Here is a 21,571-nt window from a genome sequence, read left to right as displayed (position 1 = left end):
AAGTGGGGAATCACATGCCCCTGAAACTAGTAGCAATTTAGTAAAACTGATGACTCAGATGGGGAAAAGACTGCAGAATGAAATGCCCAAGGTAATTGCATTTGCATAAGCCTGAAACTCAGAAAACAATATTTTGATACAAGAATGTTCTTTTATCATCATATTTATGTCAGGGTACAAAAACGTGAATGAAAAGGACACATACCGCTGAAGACATTCTACTCTTCTAAAAGACCCCACCAAACTGACAACCCTGAAAAACAGTGGAGAAAAAGGGAATTTAATTCATTGCTTATAAAACTAGAAGCAAATATGACAAAAGTCGTGGCAGTCGACATTTCAGAAAGTTACCTGTATTTTTCCCCTTCATTTAATTATTTTTTTTTTTGTCTTTTGAGGGCCGCACCCGTTGCATATGGAAGTTCTCAGGCTAGGGGTCCAATCAGAGCTATAGCCACTGGCCTGCAACACAGCCACAGCAACCTACACCTCAGTTCACTGCAAGGCCCGATCCTTAACCCACTGAGGGAGGCCAGGGATCGAACCTGCGTCCTCTTGGATATAGTCTAGATTCGTTTCCACGGAGCCATGTCAGAAACTCCTGTTTGTATTTTTAAAGTGTCTTCCTAGAACACCAACCCCACGCAAAAGCGCCCAAAGAAAACTAGAGGCCGGTGAAAGAACCCCGCCTTTGCCGCCACCTCAACCGGAAGAGGAATGCAGAGACCGAGGGTCGGGGCGGGGACCCCCGCCCCGCCAGCGCCACTCGCTCCCATTGGCAAGTACACTCAGGGCCCCGCTCTGATTGGTGGAGTTGCGATCCCTGATTTGCATAGGCCCAGCAGCGACATGCAAGTAACCGCCTGAGTGCTGCCGCGCTGGTACTCCAGCACACCTCGGGATGAGGGGGCGGGCCGCCTCGGCACTCCTGGGGGCTGTTCCCTGGACCCCACGAAGGCTCCTCCTGCCCAGCACCCCCCCATGGGCGGCCCGCTTCTCGCCCACCAAGGCGTGGCACCTGCCTAAGCTTCCAGGGCTGTGCACGCATTTCAGTACCCAGATTTGACTGCACGCCTGCTCTTCACATGGGGAGAAGTTTAACAGTGAGAAAGTGGACCCAGTCATCTTAGAGGGGAGGGGGACAGTCACAAGTACCCAGATAAACATCTAATTATAAACTGGCGCCAAAGGCAAGCCTGCAGAACAAACTGCAGGGGTGCTGACCAGGCTGGGGTGGATGCCCAACACTGGGCAGTCTTGCCTGCTGCCCCCAAGTTCGCATAACCGTTGTGCCCCACTCCATTCAGAGGCTTCGAACGCGGACAGGGCTCCGAGGGCCGTGCCTGGGGCTTCTCCACACCCGGAGGGTCTTGGCAGGCACTCCAGCTTCCAAGTATTAAGACTGAAAAGAAACTCAACAAAGAGCCCCCACCAAGCCTTGCTATTTTTCAAGAAAAGCATTTTTGTACACAGAAAATCCCAGTGCCCCACATTTGTGGCAAAAACCATTCCCTAGGACTGATGCCAGGAGAAAACAGTGAGATCCAGCATTCCTCCCACTAGCATTTTCTGAAATGTAGACAGCTTATTCAAATATAATTTATTCAGAAAAAAAAACACAATGTTTTAAGAATTTAATTCCAAGAGTGAAAGAGCCCAAAAGCTAGGTAGAAGATGGCCTCTGCTAGCTACACCGGGATAGGTTTGGCTCTGAGGGAAGGTCTATCAGTCCTACCAGGAGGGGCTGTGGCACAGGAGCTCCTTCCCCTCCCACCACGAGTTGACACGGTGGCCCTTCCTATTCCCAGGCCACCCACCTGCTCCAATGGGGTTTCCTGGTCACAACCAGGACAGCCACTCCCCCAAAAGCCATAACCATTAACTAACACTGCTACCTCCTTCCAAAGCAACCCCTGCCCAACATACACACACACAAAGTGCAGGAACCTGTTGTCACCTTGGCATTCAGTGCGGCACATGAAAGCCTTGGTCTGAAAGTCCTGCACTTTGGGTGTGAGGCCGCTTGGCCATGGGCTCCTCCTCCTTCTCTTGCTTCAGCCATCGCTCCAGGAGTCCTGCACTGCTTCTTTTGAGGGGGCCTGGGCTCTTCTGTAGGAACTGGCTGGACCACTGGGGCACATCTGACTCTGCCTTTTTTGGTGTTTTGGGGTCTTCTTTTTTTGGTGACTTTGTGGCCAGCCACTGCAACATCTTCTGGCTACTGCCACTTGGCTTGAACTCCTAGAAGAAAGAACAGAAGGCTCAAACCACCCAGTTCAAGCTTTTGGAAAAAGGCCAATTCCAAGGGAAGAAAGACGTTAGCAATGGCCAAGTGGGGCCACTAACCCAGTGGGGAAGGAGAGGAGCAACTGAGTGTGTTGGAGGGGTACAAGGAGGAGGTAGCCGATCTTAGAGGAGTGTGGGACCCATTACAGAAGAAGGCCATCTGGCATTCCAAAGATGTGCAGAGAAAGAAGAATCATGAGGGGGAAAGAATGCAATTCAGTGTGACCTTGCAGTGTGGGGAAATGAGCTGGTGAGGCATAATTTCAGACAGCCATGATAAGGATTCAGCCTAAGGCTGAACAGAGTAACTCTCACTGCACAGCCTCCTCCACCAGCACTGCTCCCTTCTGTACCTGCACCCCAACCCTGAGCTGAAGGTTCTGAAAGAATTGGAGTAAAGACCATAGCAGAAAGGGGGCAGCACCTAGTGCAAAATGAACACATGTAATTACATTTTCAGGGACAGCTAGTGAATAAATGTGTCGGGCATAGGAGTTTGAGAGAACTGAGTGAAAAGAAAATGACACAGTTTGAGAACTTAATAAACTCAAAAACAAAAGGAAAATGGGGAAGGAGGCAGTTATTCTAGTTGTCATCGTCCTTCACACTTCTCAGGCATCCTAAGCCTGTTTTGGAACACCCAGACTCATGTCTTACTTCAGGTCTCTCTGTGCCACCCAGAAACAGGTAGTACTCCTAAATCTTTATCCCCCAGATGTCAGTAGGGGGCAGCCTTTGCTCTCAAACATCTTTTTCAACTGCAGGCTTCTTGCTGTTCACCTTCCCTTCCAGACACATCTTCTGGGAGCTCCCATTGTGGCTCAGTGGTAATGAAATCAACTAGGATCCATGAGGACTCAGGTTCAATCCCTGGCTTCATTCAGTGGTTAAGTATCTGGCATTGCTGTGAGCTGTGGTGTAGGCTGCAGACGTGGCTCAGATCTGGTGTTGTCATGGCTGTGGTGTAGGCCGGTAGCTGCAGCTCTGATTCAATCCCTAGCCTGGGAACTTCATATGCAGCCCTAAAAAAGACAAAAAACAAACAAAAACCCATCTTCTAGATCCTTGCCAATTCTAAGAAGTTAAATTTCATGGCAGGAATGTTCTCAAATCCTCTTGAAAGAGAATGAGGACTGGAATCCTCCAACTGTAGTTGGGAAAGGACAGTTACAGAAAAGAGACATTAAAAAAAAAAAAAAATCACACATTCGGTTGGGGACAGAAATAGAGTGAAGGTCAAGGGTTTCTGTCTTTCTCACAATCACCCTCTAGGAGTCCAGAAGCCCAAGTCAGCCCTGAATAGTGACACAGAAGGTCTAGACGGTCTGGCATTTACGTTCTGAAAGAGGTCTTCTGAGGACTCCTAGTCACAGCCCACTTTGAGAGTCACTGCCCTGGTCCACCTTGCCATGCACAGGAAGATGAATTCTGGGTCGTTTATATCAGAGCTCTGATTGTAAAGGGCCATATCATAAACTGAACTAACAGGTCATACTGATAGAAGATAGGAAACTCAGAAATGACAGAGTCACCTTTTTGACGAGTAAGTCGGCAGGAAGCAGACACTCAGGAGTATCGTTTCGGAAGTTGTTCACCACGGTAGAGACTGGATGGAAGGCGATGTTCTCTGTGGGATGGATTAACTTCAGAGCTTCCTGGGCTGAGACCTCGCCAAAGTCCAGCCATTTGGAGACTGCCTCCTCTCCATCTAATATGGCAGGCATCCTGGCCAGTGAGATCAAGACCGTGGTCAGATCATCCGATGAGGGAAGGAGAGTGGAGGGGAGGAAGAGAGGGAGAGAGGTCTTGTCAGCTGAAGTGCAAACTGTCACAAGCAGCAGCTCACCCTCCCTCTATGCCTCACATGGGGCTTGCTGCCCTGTGCCCCCTGAGAATAACAGGGTGAGAAAGTCAACACCAGGAGAGCCAGCTTACACAGTCTGATGGTGAAGATAGTACCCAGTGCCAGGATTGGGCACTCCTCAGCTATCAAACTGTGACCTATCTCTGAAGCTCAAGTCTAGACTTAAATGGGAGAAAACCTCGGAAAAGCTGTTTGTCAAAAACACTCTCCAGCCTTACCACCACATCAGATTTATGTAAGAAACAGCTATTCACATATTGTGAACAAAAGGAAAGTATGGCTCAGAAAAGCAAAGAGGCTGCATCAGAGGACTCCTGGTATCCAGGATGATGGTAGGAAACGATCCCTTGTTTAGCTTCCACTTTTATGTCCTGCCAAGAATGTGCAGACTTCACTGGTGGGTAATACAGCTGATTTTAGGAGATAAATACACATAAACATCTATTTTAATAATGTCATTTCAACAAATTAAACGTGTACTTTTTTTTTTTTTTTTTTTTTTTTTTTAGGGCTGCACCCACGGCATATGGAGGTTCCCAAGCTATGGATTGAAAGGGAGCTGTAGCTGCTGGCCTACGCCACAGCCACAGCCACGCCATGATGGGAACTCCTCGAATGTGTACTTTTAAAAAAAGGATATTAAAATCTCTGAGGAGTTCCTGTTGTGGCTCAGTGGTTAACGAATCTGACTAGGATCCATGAGGATGTGGGTTCGATCCCTGGCCTCACTCAGTGGTTTAAGGATCTGGCATTGCTGTGAGCTATGGTGTGGGGTGGAAGACATCTGAGCAACAGGCTCAGATCCCCTGTTGCTGTGGCTGTGGTATAGACCAGCAGCTGCAGCTCCGATTCAACTGCTAGCCTGGGAACCTCCAAATGCCATGGGTGTGGCCCTGAAAGACAAAAGAAAACAGAAATCCAGGAGATCCTGTTGTGGCTCAGCGGGTTAAGAACCTAACTAGTATCTATGAGGATGCAAGTTTGATCCCTGGCCTTGCTCACTGGGTTAAGGATCTGGTGTTACCTCGAGCTGTGGTGTTAGGTTATAGATGTGGCTCAGATCCCACATTGCTGTGGCTGTGGCGTAGGCTGGCAGCTGCAGCTCTGATTCGACCCCTAGCCTGGGAACTTCCGTATACACTGGCTGCAGCCCTTAAAGGACAAACAACAAAATAAATAGATAAATATTTTAAAATCTCTGAAATCTAGATGTATTTTATGATGAATGGCATCTTTGCACTGTATCATAGTTTAATTGGCAGTAATTGGCAGCACTTTACTTTTCTTAACAGTACACAAAATAATGGTACATTTAACATCAATGATAGTGTCTTAGATTAGAAGAAACAGGAATTTATTTTAAGGTAAATTAGCAAAAACTAAAACTACTTTATCCCATGAGAGCATCATTTCAGATAGAAAGCTCAAGGAGTTCCCATTGTGGCTCAGTGGTTAACGAATCCGACTAGGAACCATGAGGTTGTGGGTTCGATCCCTGGCCTTGCTTAGTGGGTTAAGGATCCAGCATTGCCGTGAGCTGTGATGTAGGTTGCAGATGTGGCTTGGATCCCGTGTTGCTGTGGCTCTGGCGTAGGCCGACAGCTGCAGCTCCTATTAGACTCCTAGCCTGGGAACCTCCATATGCCATGGGAGTGGCCCTAGAAAAGGCAAAAAAAAAACCAAAACAAAACAAACAAACAAAAAAAAAGCTCAAGACAAGGGCAGGTGGAGTTCCCATCATGGCTCAGTGGTAAACGAATCTGACTTGTATCCATGAGTATGCAGGTCCCATCTGTGGCCTCACTCAGTGGGTTAAGGATCTGGCGTTGCCGTGAGCTGTGGTGTAGGTCACAGACGTGACTCGGAACCCATGTTGCTGTGGCTCTGGCATAGGCTGGCAGCAATAGCTCTGATTCGATCCCTAGCCTAGGAACCTCCACATGCCATGGGTGTGGCCCTAATAAGACAAAAGACAAAAAAAAAAGGCAAGTGGGGAGTAACACAGGTATTCAACACGTGCAGCACAGTACTCTTTTCAGGAAAACATCATAAAATTACTATGTGTTATCTGGCAAAAACTGTGACAGTGTTACACAAATATAGTCAGTCCTGTTAATGCTTATTTTTAAAGTGCAAATCCATTCCAAAGTGACTGGTATCTTAGAGAGCAATTTAAGCATAATGCAAGTTTTGCAACTGCTTATACACAGTTTTTTGTCTGTGAACACAAAAAACTGCAGCCTGCAGAAGTGAGCCTTGTAAGAGTACACAAAATGCACACACACAAACACACTGCAAGCCCTCACAGCTACCTCAGCTCACTGCCTATCATCCACCAAAATTGTGTCTTGCTCTTATTTTGCATTTGTAAACTTCTCCGTATATTTAAAAAAATCCGATAGCAACTCCCGCTGTGGTGCAGTAGGTTAAGGATCCATTGTTGCTGCAGCTATAGCATACGTAAGAAAAGTATTCAATATCTCACACATGTTTATGCTTCCTGGCTCAAACATGCTAAGCAGTGCTTGAAAATGGAGTTCATTTAAGGCTTGAGGAGAAGCTTGAAAGCAAGAAGAGAACATGTACTATTCACAAGCAGCCAGTAAGAAGGGGCCCACCACAGGGACCAAGGGCTGCCATGGCTGGCACAACAGCAACAAGTGTCAGGAAGTCAGTACCCATCAGGCCTGAAGGAACAGAAGCAATGAAACGATTGTTCAGTATACGGACTGAAAGTTAGAGTGAAAAACTGGAAGCTTTCTCACAAAGATATCCCAGGGATCAAACACACATCTTCATGAAGACTACATCTGGTCCTTAACCCACTGAGCCACAATGGGAACTCCCTAAATGTTCAATTCTGATGAAATGCCTATCTATTATAACCACAGGCCTGGAAGGGGCACCGTTCAAAGGCAGAGAAACATGCCCACAATTTAAGGCTGCAAAAGATAATACATTTTGCATAATCTTCTTCCCATCATTTCACAATGACAAGTTGCAACTCTTCTGACACTCACTTCTACGAGCCGATTTCAGGTCTTTTTAAGGTAAAGTGCCACATTTATTGTAATATCTATGTATTTTTTAACCATTTAATGTATGAACTGTAGAAATTTTTTTTTTTTTTTTTTTTTTTTTTTTTTTTTTTTTTTTTTTTTTTTTTTTTTTTTTTTGCATATAGTTCCAGCTATTGAATCGAGCTGTAGCCCGCCTACCCCCACCCATCCCCGTCCCCCCACCTCACCCCATCGTACCCTGCCAACGACCCCCCACCCACCTTCGTAACTGCCCACGAACTCAGAATTTTTTTTTATTAGATTCCTATTATTTAGTGTGTCACTGACAAAGTTTTTCAGTGTTGTCCCCTTAATCCAACTTTTCCCATAAGTCCTATGGTTTTTGCTGTACAATTTTGCTTTGTGTCGTTTTTAAGAATGAATGTCTGTTACAGGTAAGCTGAGTGTAACTGTATTTTGGTCTTAGTTTCCTACTCTCTAAATCTGTGTGTTATAAAACTTTGAATTCCAAAAGCTGCCTATCTAAAAGCAGAAAGGACAAATGCTCCCCTGAATCCTCTCGGGCTCGGGATGAGAAGGGTGACTTGCCTGTGGTGGATGTCATTCAAGCCTTGGCAGGACTCTACTGTGATGATGGTGTAAGAATATAGGCAGTCTCCTCCCTCTGGAGGGTCCCAGCAGTCAAAGATGCCAGCCATTGTCAGCAGCCTCCAATTGTCCCAGACTTTCTCCCAGTCCTCAGGATTGTCTGCAGCGCCCATGCTGCCTGACTGGAAGCAAAATCCACAGCAAGTTAGTCAGCAGCCACCTCCTCCTGCATGTTGGGTGGTATTACAGACTTGAAAGCAAGGCAATCATTTTATTTATTTTTTAGGGCTATAGGTGCAGCATATGGAAGTTCCCAGGCTAGGGTCAAATTGGAGCTGTAGCTACCAGCCTATACCACAACCATAGTAATGTGGGATCCGAGCTGCATCTGTGATCTACACCACAACTCATGGCAACGCCAGATCCTTAACCCGCTGAGCAAGGCCAGGAATTGAACCGTGTCCCTATGGGTCCTAGTCAGGTTCATTAACTGCTGAGCCACAACAGGGACTCCAAGGCAATCATTTTAGATTCAGTCCATGCCTTTTAGTATGCATCTTCCTGATCCACTGTTGACAAAGGTAAGAGGGCTGGTGGAAAATACTCACCAAAGCAATGGCCTTATGGCTCCTTAATGCTTTCACAATAAAATTTGACATCTTCAATTTGGTACTCAGGCCTTCTTGTTCTGGGTCATCATTTTGGCTTTCACTTACAATGTTAATTTGAATTAAGCCCTGCTGTTTGTAAATGAAGCCGTTATGCAACTTCATGCCCCTGTGTCTCACTGAAGCAACTTTCCTCTGCCCAAAATGTCTCTTCCTCCAGAAATAAGCCCCAGAATTTCTGACTTACAGTTCACCTTATTTCTAATTTTATTTTATTTCTTGGCCGTAAGCCATGTGGGAACGTCCTTACAGTTCATTTTATTTATTTATTTATTTATTTATTTATTTACTTACTTACTTACTTACTTATGTCTTTTTTTGCCTTTTCTAGGGCTGTACCTGCAGCATATGGAGGTTCCCAGGCTAGGGGTCGAAATGGACCTGTAGCCACCAGCCTATGCCAGAGCCACAGCAATGAGGGATCCGAGCCACGTCTGCAACCTCCACCACAGCTCAAGGAAACGCTGGATCCTTAACCCACTGAGCAAGGCCAGGGATTGAACCCACAACCTCATGGTTCCTAGTTGGATTCATTAACCACTCAGCCACGACAGGAACTCCCCTTATAGTTCATTTTAAATGGAAAAAAATCACAGTGGAAAAATCTAAGGTGGTAGCCTGAATGTACAGCCTAACTCGATCCCTAGAAAAACAAAACAGCCAGGACAAGTGTGTTGGCTGCTCTGAGACAAATGATGGGATTACCGACAGGTAGAGACCTACAGCAAAGGCCATGCATTTAGTGGCTCCTAGAAGAGGGCAGGAAGGAGCCAGGGACTATGGGAGGAGCACGCTGCTGTGTAGGACCCTCAGAGGGCTCACCTCTCCAGTCCAGAGACTTGGCTGTAGGGAAGCTTCCCTCCTTTTCCCTGGAGGTGGATAACACATGGCTAATGTATTGACTGGACACAAATAAAAGCAGAAATGGCTCTACCCTTATAGCTAGTAGTTTGCCACTGTTGGAAAACCCTAAATAGAGCAGCCATAGTATGGAGTGCACTACCATAAGCTGGTAAGGAAACACTCTTATCCAGAGGGATTAGGTAAATGGAAGAGAAAAGGCTGGGTTGAAAAAAGCAGTACTAATGGGAGAAAGAAAATAACAAGGGAATGAAAGTACTCAATGCATGGAAATGCAATGACTAGGTAAATAATGGGGAAAAGAACGTTAAAACCCCTACTTTATTCCTTAGACACCACAAGATCCAGATGGATCAATGATATGCCAATCCATTTCTGTTGTCCACTTACTGACAATCACTCAGTTCTCAAATATCCAAGCCTCTCCCCATCCTCACTCTCAGCTGATGACTTTGCCTATTTCCCTGACAAAACAGAAGCATTCACAAGACCATCTGCCTGCTTCCAAACATCTCCCCACCTTCACACACCTTGCCTTCCCTCCACTTTCTAATACTCTCGCCCGAGGCATGCAGAAGTTCCCAGTCCAGGGGACTGAACCTGTGCCACAGCAGTGACAATGTCAGATCCTTAATCCGCTGCACCACCAGGAAACTCCAAATGCTCTATGTGTTTTGCCCACAAGTGCACAGGATCTCACTGCCTCCCATCTCACCTACACAAGGACATCCTTCTAGTGACTTGTACTTTCTCCCTGCTCTCTACTAGACTGTTTCCAGCAGCTTATGAATTTGCTGTTATTTCTAATTGTTTGTTGCTAGTAACTGAATTTTGTTGATTTATGTATACTGACTTTGAGGATAAAGTTTGGCAAAGTACTTGCATCACCCAGGAAGAGGTAAAAGTATTATTCAATACTAGACTTCGGGATGTACTCAACCAGGTAGGTACCAGATTTGCACAATGAAAACTATAAAATATTGTTGAAAGACATTAAAGATCTAAGAAATGGAAAGACACTCTAAGAGTTCATGGAATGGAAGATAAAGATAGTAAACTGGTCTATTCCCCAAATTGATGTACGGATCAAAGCAGTTCCTTCCTTCCTCCTTTTCTTTTTTTTTTTTTTTTTTTGGCTGCACCTGTAGATTGTGGAAGTTCCCAGGCCAGGGATCAAACCCACATCACAGTGACAACCCAAGCTGCTGCAGTGACAATACCAGATCCTTAACCCACTGAGCTACAAGAGAACTCCTCAATGCAATTTCTATCAAAATTCCAACTGTCCTTGTGGCAGAAACAAGCTGATCCTAAAATCCATGTGAAACTGAGGAAACCCAACAACCAAAACAAGTTGGAGGACTCAAACTTTCCTATTTAAAAGCTTACTATAGAGTTATAGGGTGGGACTGCATGAGAACAGACATGCATACCAATGGATTAGACCCCTAGACTAGGAACCTCCATATGCCACGAGTGTGGCCCTGGAAAAGACAAAATAAATTAAAAAAAAGATACACATCCATGTAAAAACTTGTGCATGAATGTTCATAGCAGCATTATACATAATAGCTAAAAAGTAGAAAAACCCAAGTGTTCAACAACCGATGAATGAATTAACAAAAATGTGCTCTATCTATACGATGGACGATTATTCAGTCATAAAAAGGAATGAAAGGCTGATACATGCTACAGAGATGAACCTGAAAAACATTATGTCAAGTAAAAGAAGCCAGGCACAAAAAACCCAAATATTGTATGATTCCATATATATGAAGTGTCCAAAATAGACAAACGTATAGAGACAGAAAGTAGATTAATGGTTGCCAGGGGTAGGGGGAGTAGGAAATGGAGTGACTGCTAATGGGTATGGGCTTTCTTTTTGGGGTGATGAAAATGTTCTAAAATTAGACAGTAGTGATGGCCACACTACTCCAAATATACAAGACTTGCAGACTTTTTTTAATTCCTCACAGCCACACCTGCAGCATATGGAAGTTCCCAGGGTAAGGGTTGAATGAGAGCTGTAGCTACTAGCCTATGCCACAGATGCTCAGAATCCGAGCTGCACCTGTGACCTATGCCACAGCTTGCGGCAACGCCAGACCCTTAACCCACTCGAAAGGCCAGGCATCAAAACCGTACCCTGGAGTTCCCATCGTGGTGCAGCAGAAACAAATCTGACTAGGAACTGTGAGGTTGTGGGTTCAATCCCTACCCCCACTAAGTGGGTTAAGGATCTAGTGGTGCCATGAGCTGTAGTGTAGGTCACAGACATGGCTTGGATTCTGCATTGCTGTGGTGTAGGCTGGCAGCTGTAGCTCCGATTCGACCCCTAGCCTGGGAACCTCCATATGCCTTGGGTGTGGCTCTAAAAAGAAAACAAAAAACAAAAAAATCCTGCATTCTAACTGACATTATGTTCAGTTCCTAACTTGCTGAGCTACAACAGGAATTCCTGACTTGCATACTTTTAAAAGGTGAATTTTGGAGTTCCTATTGTGGCTTAGCAGGTTACAAAACCGACTATTATCCATGAGGACACAGGTCTGATCTCTGGCCTCGCTCATTGGGTTAAAGGCTGTGATGTAGGCTGCAGACGTGGCTCTGGCATTGCTGTGGCTTAGGCCAGCAGCTGCAGCTCTGATTTAACCCCTAGCCCGGAATCTTTCATATGCTGTACCTGCGGCCCTAAAATCCCCCCAAAACAAAAAACAAATGTGAAGAAAGGAAAAAAGAAAAAAGAAAAAAACAGCTTTCTTTGGATTAGCTCTCTGTATCTAAATATCTACTGTGAGTGCTGCTAATGATACCTTTTCTGTTTTGATTTGGGGGAAGTAGATGAAGTATGGCTGCTTCTGGTATGTTCCCGGATGTCGCTGCCACTCGTAGAATCCATCTGCTAAAACAACACAGCGCCTTCCCTTACTCAGAGGCACCTGAGGGAAAAACGTGAGCAAGATATGGTCTTAGCGAGGAGGGCCATGGTGAAGTAAGTCAGAAAGAGAAAGACAAACAGCATGTGATACCACTTGCGTGTGGAATCTAAAATATGACACAAATGAACCTATCTACAAAACGGAAAACCGACTCACAGACAGGGAGAGCAGACTCGTCGTTGCCAAGGGGGAGGGGGTTGGGGAAAGGATGGAGTGGCAAGTTGGGGTAAACAGATGTAAGCTATCACATACAGGATGGATAAACAAGGTCCTATTATATAGGAGAGGGAGCTATACATAGGGAATTCAATATCCTGTGATAAACCATAATGGAAAAGAATATTTTAAAAAGAATGTATGAGTTCCCGTCCTGGCTCAGTGGAAAAAAATCTGACTAGCATCCATAAGGACTTTAATTCCATCCCTGGCCTCACTCAGTGGGTTAAGGATCTGGTGTTGCCATGAGCTATGGGGTAGGTCACAGATGTGTCTCAGATCCCACGTTGCTATGGCTGTGGTGTGGGCCAGTGGCTACAGCTCCAATTCGACCCCTAGCCTGGAAACCTCCATAGGTCGCAGATGAGGCCCTTAAAAAAAAAAAAAAAGAAAAAAAAAGGCAAAGCAAAACAAAAATCTCAGATCTGGGGAGTTCCCTTCGTGGCATGGCACAAACGAATCCAACTAGTATCCATGAGGACGTGGGTTCGATCCCTGGCTTTACTAAGCGGGTGGGGGATCCGCACTGCCATGAACTGTGGTGTAGGTCGCAGACATGCCTCAGATCCCGAGTTGTTATGGCTGAGGCACGGGCCAGCAGCTATAGCTCCAATTCAGTACTTAGCCTGGGAACTTCCATGTGCCACAGGCACATCTCTAAAACGCAGAAAAAAACAAACCCAAAAAACCTCACATCTGGAGTTCCTGTTGTAGCACAGCAGTTAAAGACCCAACGCTGACTCTGAGGATATGGGTTTGATCCCTGGCCTCGTTTAGCAGGTTAAGGATCCAGCATTACTTCAAGGTGCGGCACAGGTCTCAGATAAGGCTCAGATCCCGCACTGCTGAGTTGTAGACTGGAGCTACAGCTCTGATTCAGCCCCTAGTCTGGGAACTTGCACATGCTGCAGGTGCAGCCATTAAAACAACAACAACAAAGCTCAGATTCTCCAATGTGTGACTTCAGAGCAGTTAATTCCTCTGTACCTCTCTTATATATAAGATGTTGTAAGGATAAAATAATGTACATAACAGGAATAGGAACTTCTGGTAGCTAGTCTCTGAGGGTGGCCCCCAGCAAGCCATGCACACCAATGTTCACATCCTGTGCGGGCCCCTCCCACACTGACCTTGGTCTGGCTCTGTAAAACCAATGGAATGCAGTAGAAATGACACTGCCAGGACTGCCTAGGCCAGGACACAAAGCCTTGCAGCTTTTGCCCTACTCTCTTGAATGATGAGCTCTAGGTTAGTCAGATGCCATGTGAGACCTCCCCAGCTATGTGTATGCAAAGTCTTCGGTTACTCTACTCATCCCAGGAGAGGTGTCAGACAGGTGGGTCAAGAAGCCACCTGGGGAGTTCCCGTTGTGGCTCAGTGGTTAACGAATCCGACTAGGAACCATGAGGTTGCGGGTTCGATCCCTGACCTTGCTCAGTGGGTTAAGGATCCGACATTGCTGTGAGCTGTGGTGTAGGTCGCAGACATGGTTCAGATCCCGCGTTGCTGTGGCTGTGGCATAGGCTGGCAGCTACAGCTCTGATTAGACCCCTAGGCTGGGAACCTCCATATGCTGAGGGAGCGGCCCTAGAAAAGACAAAAAAAAAAAAAAAAAAAAAAAAGAAGCCACCTGTACCATCCAGCTATCTCTGGATTAGAATTACGTGAGAGGAGTTCCCGTCGTGGCGCAGTGGTTAAAGAATCCGACTAGGAACCATGAGGTTGCAGGTTCAGTCCCTGGCCTTGCTCAGTGGGTTAACGATCTGGCATTGCCGTGAGCTGTGGTGTAGGTTACAGACGTGGCTCGGATCCCGCGTTGCTGTGGCTCTGGTGTAGGCCGGTAGCTACAGCTCTGATTCGACCCCTAGCCTGGGTACCTCCATATGCCACGGGAGCGGCCCAAGAAATAGCAAAAAGACAGAAAAAAAAAAAAAAGAATTACGTGAGACACTCTAGTTGTGCAAAAACTGTCCAGTTGAGTCTAGTCAACCAAACAGAATATGAGGAAAAAATAAACTGCAACTTTGGCACACTTTGTCACAGTAATAAACTGAACAGGGCTCAATGTTAACAATTGGGAACACATTTTGGAACTATTGCTCAGGTATATAAGGCACTGATAGTTCTGTTAGATAAAATATCAGAATATGTGCCTTTTCCCAACACCAGCTACCTACCTTGAAGGACCGTTTCTCCATTATGGTATCACTACGGCAGTTGGTTGTATTGAATTGCAGCTTGGAAGGATCAGCTTCTTTAAACCAGGATGGGACTAAGCCCCATCGCATGGGAGCAATGATCCGCTCAGATGAGTCTGCACCCTGCCACGGGAAAGGTTAAGAGCCAGTGAGGAGACCATAAAGAAATTTAGAAAACCAAATTTAATGCATGCATTACAATACCATTAGTATCAAAATACAAAGAACATAATTATTAAAAGAAAAAGATTTGCTCTGAAAACCATTTTAATGATTTATCATGATGTGACTAATTTAGTTCTCTAGCAATATTAGAACGTAAGTCATCCTGCTTGGGCAAGGTGGGCAATACAGAGTTTAGTTTCTTTAATCAGTGCCTACCTACTATGGGAAACACATAGTACTAAGTCCTGAACTTCATGTGGTCCCAGCTTTCAAAAAGCACACATTACTGACAACCATAATACAATAAGGTTCATGCAACGATTAAGGGCTACGCAGGGTGCTATGGGGGCACATGGAAGGTACTTAAATCTCAAAGGGCTTGCACTGTAACTTGTGAGGCTGCGTAGACATAAAAACAAGTAATAAGAGGAGTTCCCGTCATGGCATGGTGGAAACGAATCCGACTAGGAACCATGAGGTTGTGGGTTCAATCCCTGGCCTTGCTCAGTGGGTTAAGGATCCCACATTGCCGTGAGCTGTGGTGTAGGTCGCAGATGCAGCTCGGACCTGGTGTTGCTGTAGCTCTGGTGTAGGCTGGCAGCAATAGCTCTGATTCAACCCCTAGCCTGGGAACCTCTATGTGCCCCAGGTAGGGCCCTAAAAAGACAAAAAGACAAAACAACAACAACAACAACAACAAAAACCCAAAACCAAAAAACAAGTGATAAGATCTATAGGCTAAGGTTCACGTAAGTGGTACATACAAGCAATGTCAAAAAACTTCAGTGGAGAGTGATGTGTGAGAGATGGAACAGAGAAGTGTATTAGCTCCTTGGAAGGGGCAAAAGGGAAGGGTACAGGGTGAGATGGTTCTTGGACTGGCTCCCACTAGAGCCATACAATTCAGTCAGAGAAGAGATTGGAAGAAAGACCAGATATGAAGTTAGAGGCCATGTCAAGAATGTGCAGGAAATCAAAACTACAATGAGGTACTACCTCACACTGGTCAGAATAGTCATCACAAATAAATCTACAAATAACAAATGCTGGAGAGGGTATGGAGAAAAGGGAACCCTCCTACAATATTGGTGGGGATGTAAACTGGTACAACCACTGTGGAAAGCAGTATGGAGGTTCCTCAGAAAACTAAAAATAAAACTACCATATGCTCTGGCAATCCCATTCCTGGGCATATACCTGAACATAATTACAATTCAAAAAGATACATGTACCCCTCTGTTCAATGCGGCATTATTCACAATAGCCAAGACATGGAAGCAACGTAAATGTCCATCTACAGACGAATGGATTAAGATGTGCTACATATACACAATGGAATACTACTCAGCCATAAAAAGAATGAATTAATGCCATTCACAGCAACATGGATGCAATTAGAGACTCTGATACTGGGAGTTCCCATCATGGCTCAGTGGTTAACAATCCCGACTAGGATCCATGAGGATGCAGGTTCAATCCCTGGCCTCACTCATTGGGTCAGGGATTCAGTGTTACCATGAGCTGTGGTGTAATTTGCAGACATGGCTTGAATCCCACGTTGGCTGTGGTGTAGGCTGGCATCTGTAGTTTTGATTCCACCCCAGCCTAGAAACTTCCATGTCGTGGGTGCGGCCCTAAGGAAAAAAAGATTCTCATGCTAAGTAAGTCAGAAAGAGAAAGACAAATACCATATGCTATCACTTATTCGTGGAATCAAAAATATGGTATCAATGAACCAGTCTACAAAATAGAAACAGACTCGCAGACATGGAGAACAGACTTGTGGTTGCTAAGCGGGAGGGAGAGTGAGTGGGATGGACTGGAGTTTGGGGTAAGTAGATGCAAACTATTACATTTAGAATGATAAGCAGTGAGGTCCTACTATATAGCACAGTGAACTGTGTCCAGTTTCTTGGTATAGACCATGATGGGGGATGACAGGAGAAAAAGAACCTATATGGGTCACTTTTCTATACAGCAGTAATTGGCACTACATTGTAAATCAACTATAATTAAAAAATAGAATGTGCAGGAAGTGGTTTTGTGCAGAAGTTATAGCAAGCCTGAGGATGCTATTTTTAGGAAGGTCTGCTTATAGGGTTGGCTCTCTGTTAGCATCTGAGAACTCGGATTTTGAGTGTTTCCACCTTTCCCTGACTGCTAAGGATAGTATACGAGGCCTAGTTTGTGCAAAAAATGAGGTTTATGCTGAGCACCTGCTTTCCTTCTAGGAGTCTGGAATTTGGGTATTTGCTAGGTAGAGAGTGCCCTTGTGATCAAACCTCAGGAAAAACCTTGGGCCTAAGTTTCTAACGGGTTTCCCTGGTCACAAACACTGCATACATTCTGGTATAATTTTCTTTGTTGGATAACAAACATGCTTGATGTGTCCCCTCACAGGAAGGAGAGAACATAATGAAGCCTGTGCATGAGTTTTTCCAGACTTTTACTTACAGCACACTATGAGGGAGGAGACGTGAGCAGAATGTAGTGTGTATCTACGACAGTGGTACAGTGGGTCTGGTGACAGTAGTCAGAATAAAAGACACACAAAAGATAGAAGGAAAAAATGAAATTATAATGGTTAGCAAGTGGATAATTAAGACTTAACGATAGCCCTATTGAACAAAAAAGAAAAATCTGAAAAGGGGTTCCATTTTGGGAAAGATTACGTGTTTAATTATAGATGACAGTGGATTTGTGGCAGCTTGAAGAATGGGCCCCTGGGAGTTCCCATCGTGGAACAGCAGAAATGAATCCGACTAGGAACCATGAGGTTGCGGGTTCTATCCCTGGCCTCGCTCAGTGGGTTAAGGATCCAGTGTTGCCGTGAGTTGTGGTGTAGGTTGCAGACGTGGCTCAGATCTGGTGTTACTGTGGCTGTGGTGTAGGCTGGAGGCTACAGCTCCGATTAGACCCCTAGCCTGGGAACCTCTATATGCCTCGGGAAGCAGCCCTAGAAAAAAGACGAAAAAAGGAAAAAAAGAACCAACATCACTGAGAGATGAGAGAGTAATTGTCTCTATATCAGATGTTGTAAGCTTTTCTCTACAAGGCTAAGTGTTGGAGTTCCCATTGTAGAGCAGCGGCAATGAATCTGACTAGTATCCATTAAGATGCCAGTTGGATACCTGCCCTTGCTCAGAGGTTGAGGATCTGGTGTTGCCGTGGGCTGTGGTATATAGGTCATAGACATGGCTCAGTTTCCACACTGCTGTGGCTGTGGCGTAGGTCAGCCAGCAGCGGCAATTCTGATTTGACCCCTAGCTTGGGAACTTCCATATGCCGTAAGTGCAGCCCCCCCTCCCCAAAAGCCAATGAATAAATAAATAAAATGCTGAATGTTAAGAACAGTAGACTTTGCAGGCCACACAGTCTTTGTTGTAGGAACATATCCCCTTTCCATACAAACACATACACACACACACCTCATATATAGAGAGTCCATTCTTACTATACACTGCAGTTAGCTTCTACAAAGTTGCTGCAAACACTGAATTAGGGAACTCTGCTGCTCTTAAGGGAAATACAGAGTTAAGTTGCCAGGAGCCTATGGTGGCAATATTTTTATCAACTCATCAATATATAACCTGTCTTCTGCGTATTTTTTTTTTGTCTTTTTGCTATTTCTTGGGCCGCTCCCATGGCATATGGAGGTTCCCAGGCTAGGGGTCCAATCGGAGCTGTAGCCACCAGCCTACGCCAGAGCCACAGCAATGCTGGATCCGAGCTGTGTCTGCAACCTACACCACAGCTCACAGCAACGCTGGACTGTCAACCCACTGAGCAAGGGCAAGGATAGAACCCGAAACCTCATGGTTCCTAGTCGGATTCGTTAACCACTGCGCCACGACGGAACTCCTTCTGTGTATTTTTGTTTAAAGTCACTTTATTTAACATATATTGTTGATTCATTAATGTTGAACTCACAACCAACAGCCACAGTAACTCATGTCCTAATGAAGTCTCTTGAACATGTGTATTTTCTTCTCAAGGCATACTGCACCTTTCCTGCACTTAGAAATTCTAGACTGCACTTCACCACTATGCTTAGAGACAATTTTAAACAGGGAAGTCACCAACAAAAAGCACAGAAATGCAAAAAACACAGCAATAAATAGATGGCAAAAAGGACATCTGTTTATAATAAAAAAAAACTGAAACAAGGAGTTCCTGCAGTGGTGAGATTGGGACCTCTTTGGAGTACTGGGTTCCATGTTCAATCCCTAGCTCGGCACAGTGAGTTAAAGGATCCAGCACTGCCGCAGCTGTGGCTTAAGTCATGACTTCAGCTTGGATCTGATCCCTGGCCCAGGAACTCCATATGTCACAGGGAGGCCAAAGATGAAAGACAAAAAAACCCAAAACCAACCAAACAACAACAACAAAAAAACCCGAAACAAGAGGGGAGGGCCAAAAAAAAAAAAAAAAAAAAATCCTACTCTCACAATTTCCGCTGATCAACTTGAGTGTGTTAACTGGACAACTGCAAACCAAACCTAAATGTCGGACTGCTTTGTAATGGGAGCAATGAATAGAAAGTGGCTTGTAAGCCAAAATGCTGAAAATGTTGCTCAACATTAGTCATCTTTTCCTCTACTCTCATGAACTTGTGGCCAGAACAGCTGGGAACACTGGGGTTAAATAAATGAAAGAGGAAGTAATTTGCAAACCGTTGGTTTCAAATGCAAATGTTACAATCTATACACAAGTACAGGCCACTATAATATGGATTCATGATCTGCTAAAATGGTTCTATTTTCGGTTTATAATTTACAGGTTTCAAAAAACGAAACCTCAAATATTTATCAAAATTAGGAAACGCTAGCAATCTTTACAAAATTTGCTAGAGATGTGGAGTCAAAACACTACATCGGCAATTTCATGCCACTAACAGAAGAGGGGCTAGGCAAGCTTAAGGGCCCCACTTTCCCCATTCCTAGTTGCAGGGAGTATCCACTGGAGTGGGGACAGTGGACTGGACCTCAGTTCTGGCTCTGTACTTCACTGATTGGGTAACCTAGGACAAGTCACAATTTCTATACTTTTGTCTTTACATCTGTTAAAAAAATGTCTTTGAGCTAACATCCATTCTGCAATTCTAAAGAGGTGGTACAAAGAGAACCAAGGCTTAAACATAATAAACCTCATACACTTAACTCTCCTCTCTCTTCAAATTATGCCTTCCTCTGAAACTTTTTTTTTTCCTTTTCCAGTCAAGGTTCCCCATGACATTTATTTTATTTTTATTTTCCTCTCATTAAAAAAGTCTTCTTAGTTTCAACAGGGAAGTATGCATCCACTGTTGGCTCAAGAATAAACTACTTCATGTAAATGGCTTCATTCAACCAAAAAAATCTGGTGGTTTATTTCAAAATAACTTGATCCTATAACATAAAATCTCTCTTTTGATGACCGTATTATCACCACAGTTCTGAAGTATATGTGACAGGGGTATAATCAACTTTACAGAGTGATCTAAGCATTATGGGCCAAATAAAAATCCAGGATGGAAAAAAATCAAACATGTTTTTTAAAAAACATATCAACATATTTAAAATATTTAAGACAAGGAGAAACTATTAATAAACGTTTTTATTACACTGCATGTGTATATGCATGTATACATACAAACACACACTCTTTTTCAGGAGGTAAGAACCAAAACATGATTATAAATTATTGACCATTCCAACGCTATGGGGATAGACACTATAAAAACAATGAATGCAACCAAACTTCAGATTACCAAACCAAACACCTCAGACTGTAGCCCCAGTAAAAGACAAACATAAAAAGATTGAAAACGCAAGCAGAAGGCATACAAACTTCACGGTTCAAGAAACATCAAAACAGGAGTTCCCGTTGTGGCTCTGTGGTTAACGAATCCGACTAGGAACCATGAGGTTGCAGCTTCGATCCCTGGCCTTGCTCAGTGGGTTAAGGATCCGGCGTTGCCGTGAGCTGTGGTGTAGGTTGCAGACGCAGCTCGCATCCCGCGCTGCTGTGGCTCTGGCGTAGGCTGGACCCCTAGCCTGGGAACCTCCATATGCCCCGGGAGCGGCCCAAGAAATGGCAAAAACACAACAACAACAACAAAAAACAAAAAGGTCTTTGAGATTCGCTAGTCTTTTTGTTTTGTTTTTTTTTTTTTTGAGATTCGCTAGTCTTAATCGCGCGATTAAGATTCTGGTTTAGCTGGACGATAAGAGGCGAGGAAATCCCTTTTTACTTTCCTTTTTTTGAAAACAGATACTGAAATGATCCTGATGACCAGTGAGGTCTGAAGGACGCTGTCTTAAAAAGTGTCTTTGGACACAGGCGCACATAAAGTCGGCGTGCAGGAGGGGGGCCGCGGAGCCAGAAGCCGGCGCGGGGGGAGCGCTCACCTTCTCCAGGTGCCGCCGCGACAGGAGCACCGGCGTGCTGGACCGCGGGCTCTTGTTGTACGAGGGGTAGTACCGGTCAGGGTCCCTCCATTCCGGGAGCTGCTGGCGGCCCTGCCGGTCCCGGTAGGCGCAGGCCCGGGTGAGGGCCTCCAAGGGCAGGTGGCAGGACGTCCGCCCGCACATGCTCTGTGCCGCCGCTCACACCGCCGCACCTCACACCGCAGGTTCCTGCACTAGGGGACGGTTCCAGCCGCTCGACGCCAGCTCTTGGCCTGGGCCTCCGCCCGCCCCTCCCCTCCCCTAGCTCCCGGGGCCTCCCGCCTCCCGCTAGTCCCGCCTCACCCCCACCTCTTCCGCCCGCCGGTCCCGCCTTAGCC

At 45.3% G+C, this 21,571-nt stretch overlaps 1 protein-coding gene and 1 long non-coding RNA gene across 2 annotated transcripts; both read right to left on the bottom strand.

Annotated features, from left to right (window-relative positions):
- Positions 132–406, bottom strand: LOC110256293. Its single transcript, XR_002337667.1, has 2 exons — positions 352–406; positions 132–253 (listed from the first exon to the last, which is right to left on the bottom strand). It is a non-coding gene; the product is annotated as an uncharacterized LOC110256293 (long non-coding RNA).
- On the bottom strand, positions 1,586–21,571 carry HMCES (5-hydroxymethylcytosine (hmC) binding, ES cell-specific). The gene is made up of 6 exons (XM_013980659.2): positions 21,195–21,571; positions 14,620–14,763; positions 12,101–12,226; positions 7,759–7,940; positions 3,819–4,011; positions 1,586–2,241 (listed from the first exon to the last, which is right to left on the bottom strand). The coding sequence occupies exons 1-6, from the start codon at positions 21,375–21,377 to the stop codon at positions 1,966–1,968; spliced, it is 1,104 nt and encodes a 367-aa protein (XP_013836113.2). The 5' UTR covers positions 21,378–21,571; the 3' UTR covers positions 1,586–1,965.

The sequence above is a fragment of the Sus scrofa genome, chromosome 13 (assembly GCF_000003025.6).
Source record: "Sus scrofa isolate TJ Tabasco breed Duroc chromosome 13, Sscrofa11.1, whole genome shotgun sequence".
Lineage (NCBI taxonomy): Eukaryota > Metazoa > Chordata > Mammalia > Artiodactyla > Suidae > Sus > Sus scrofa.
This window is presented reverse-complemented; position numbering and strand designations above follow the sequence as displayed.

Coding starts and splice junctions, on each gene's coding strand:
- HMCES (XM_013980659.2), bottom strand. CDS start 21,377: ATGTGCGGGCGGACGTCCTGCCACCTGCCCTTGGAGGCCCTCACCCGG. Junction 14,764..21,194: donor CGCGGCGGCACCTGGAGAAG/GTGAGCGCTCCC, acceptor TTCCCGTGGCAG/GGTGCAGACTCATCTGAGCG. Junction 2,242..3,818: donor CCGACTTACTCGTCAAAAAG/GTGACTCTGTCA, acceptor TCTTTCTTCTAG/GAGTTCAAGCCAAGTGGCAG.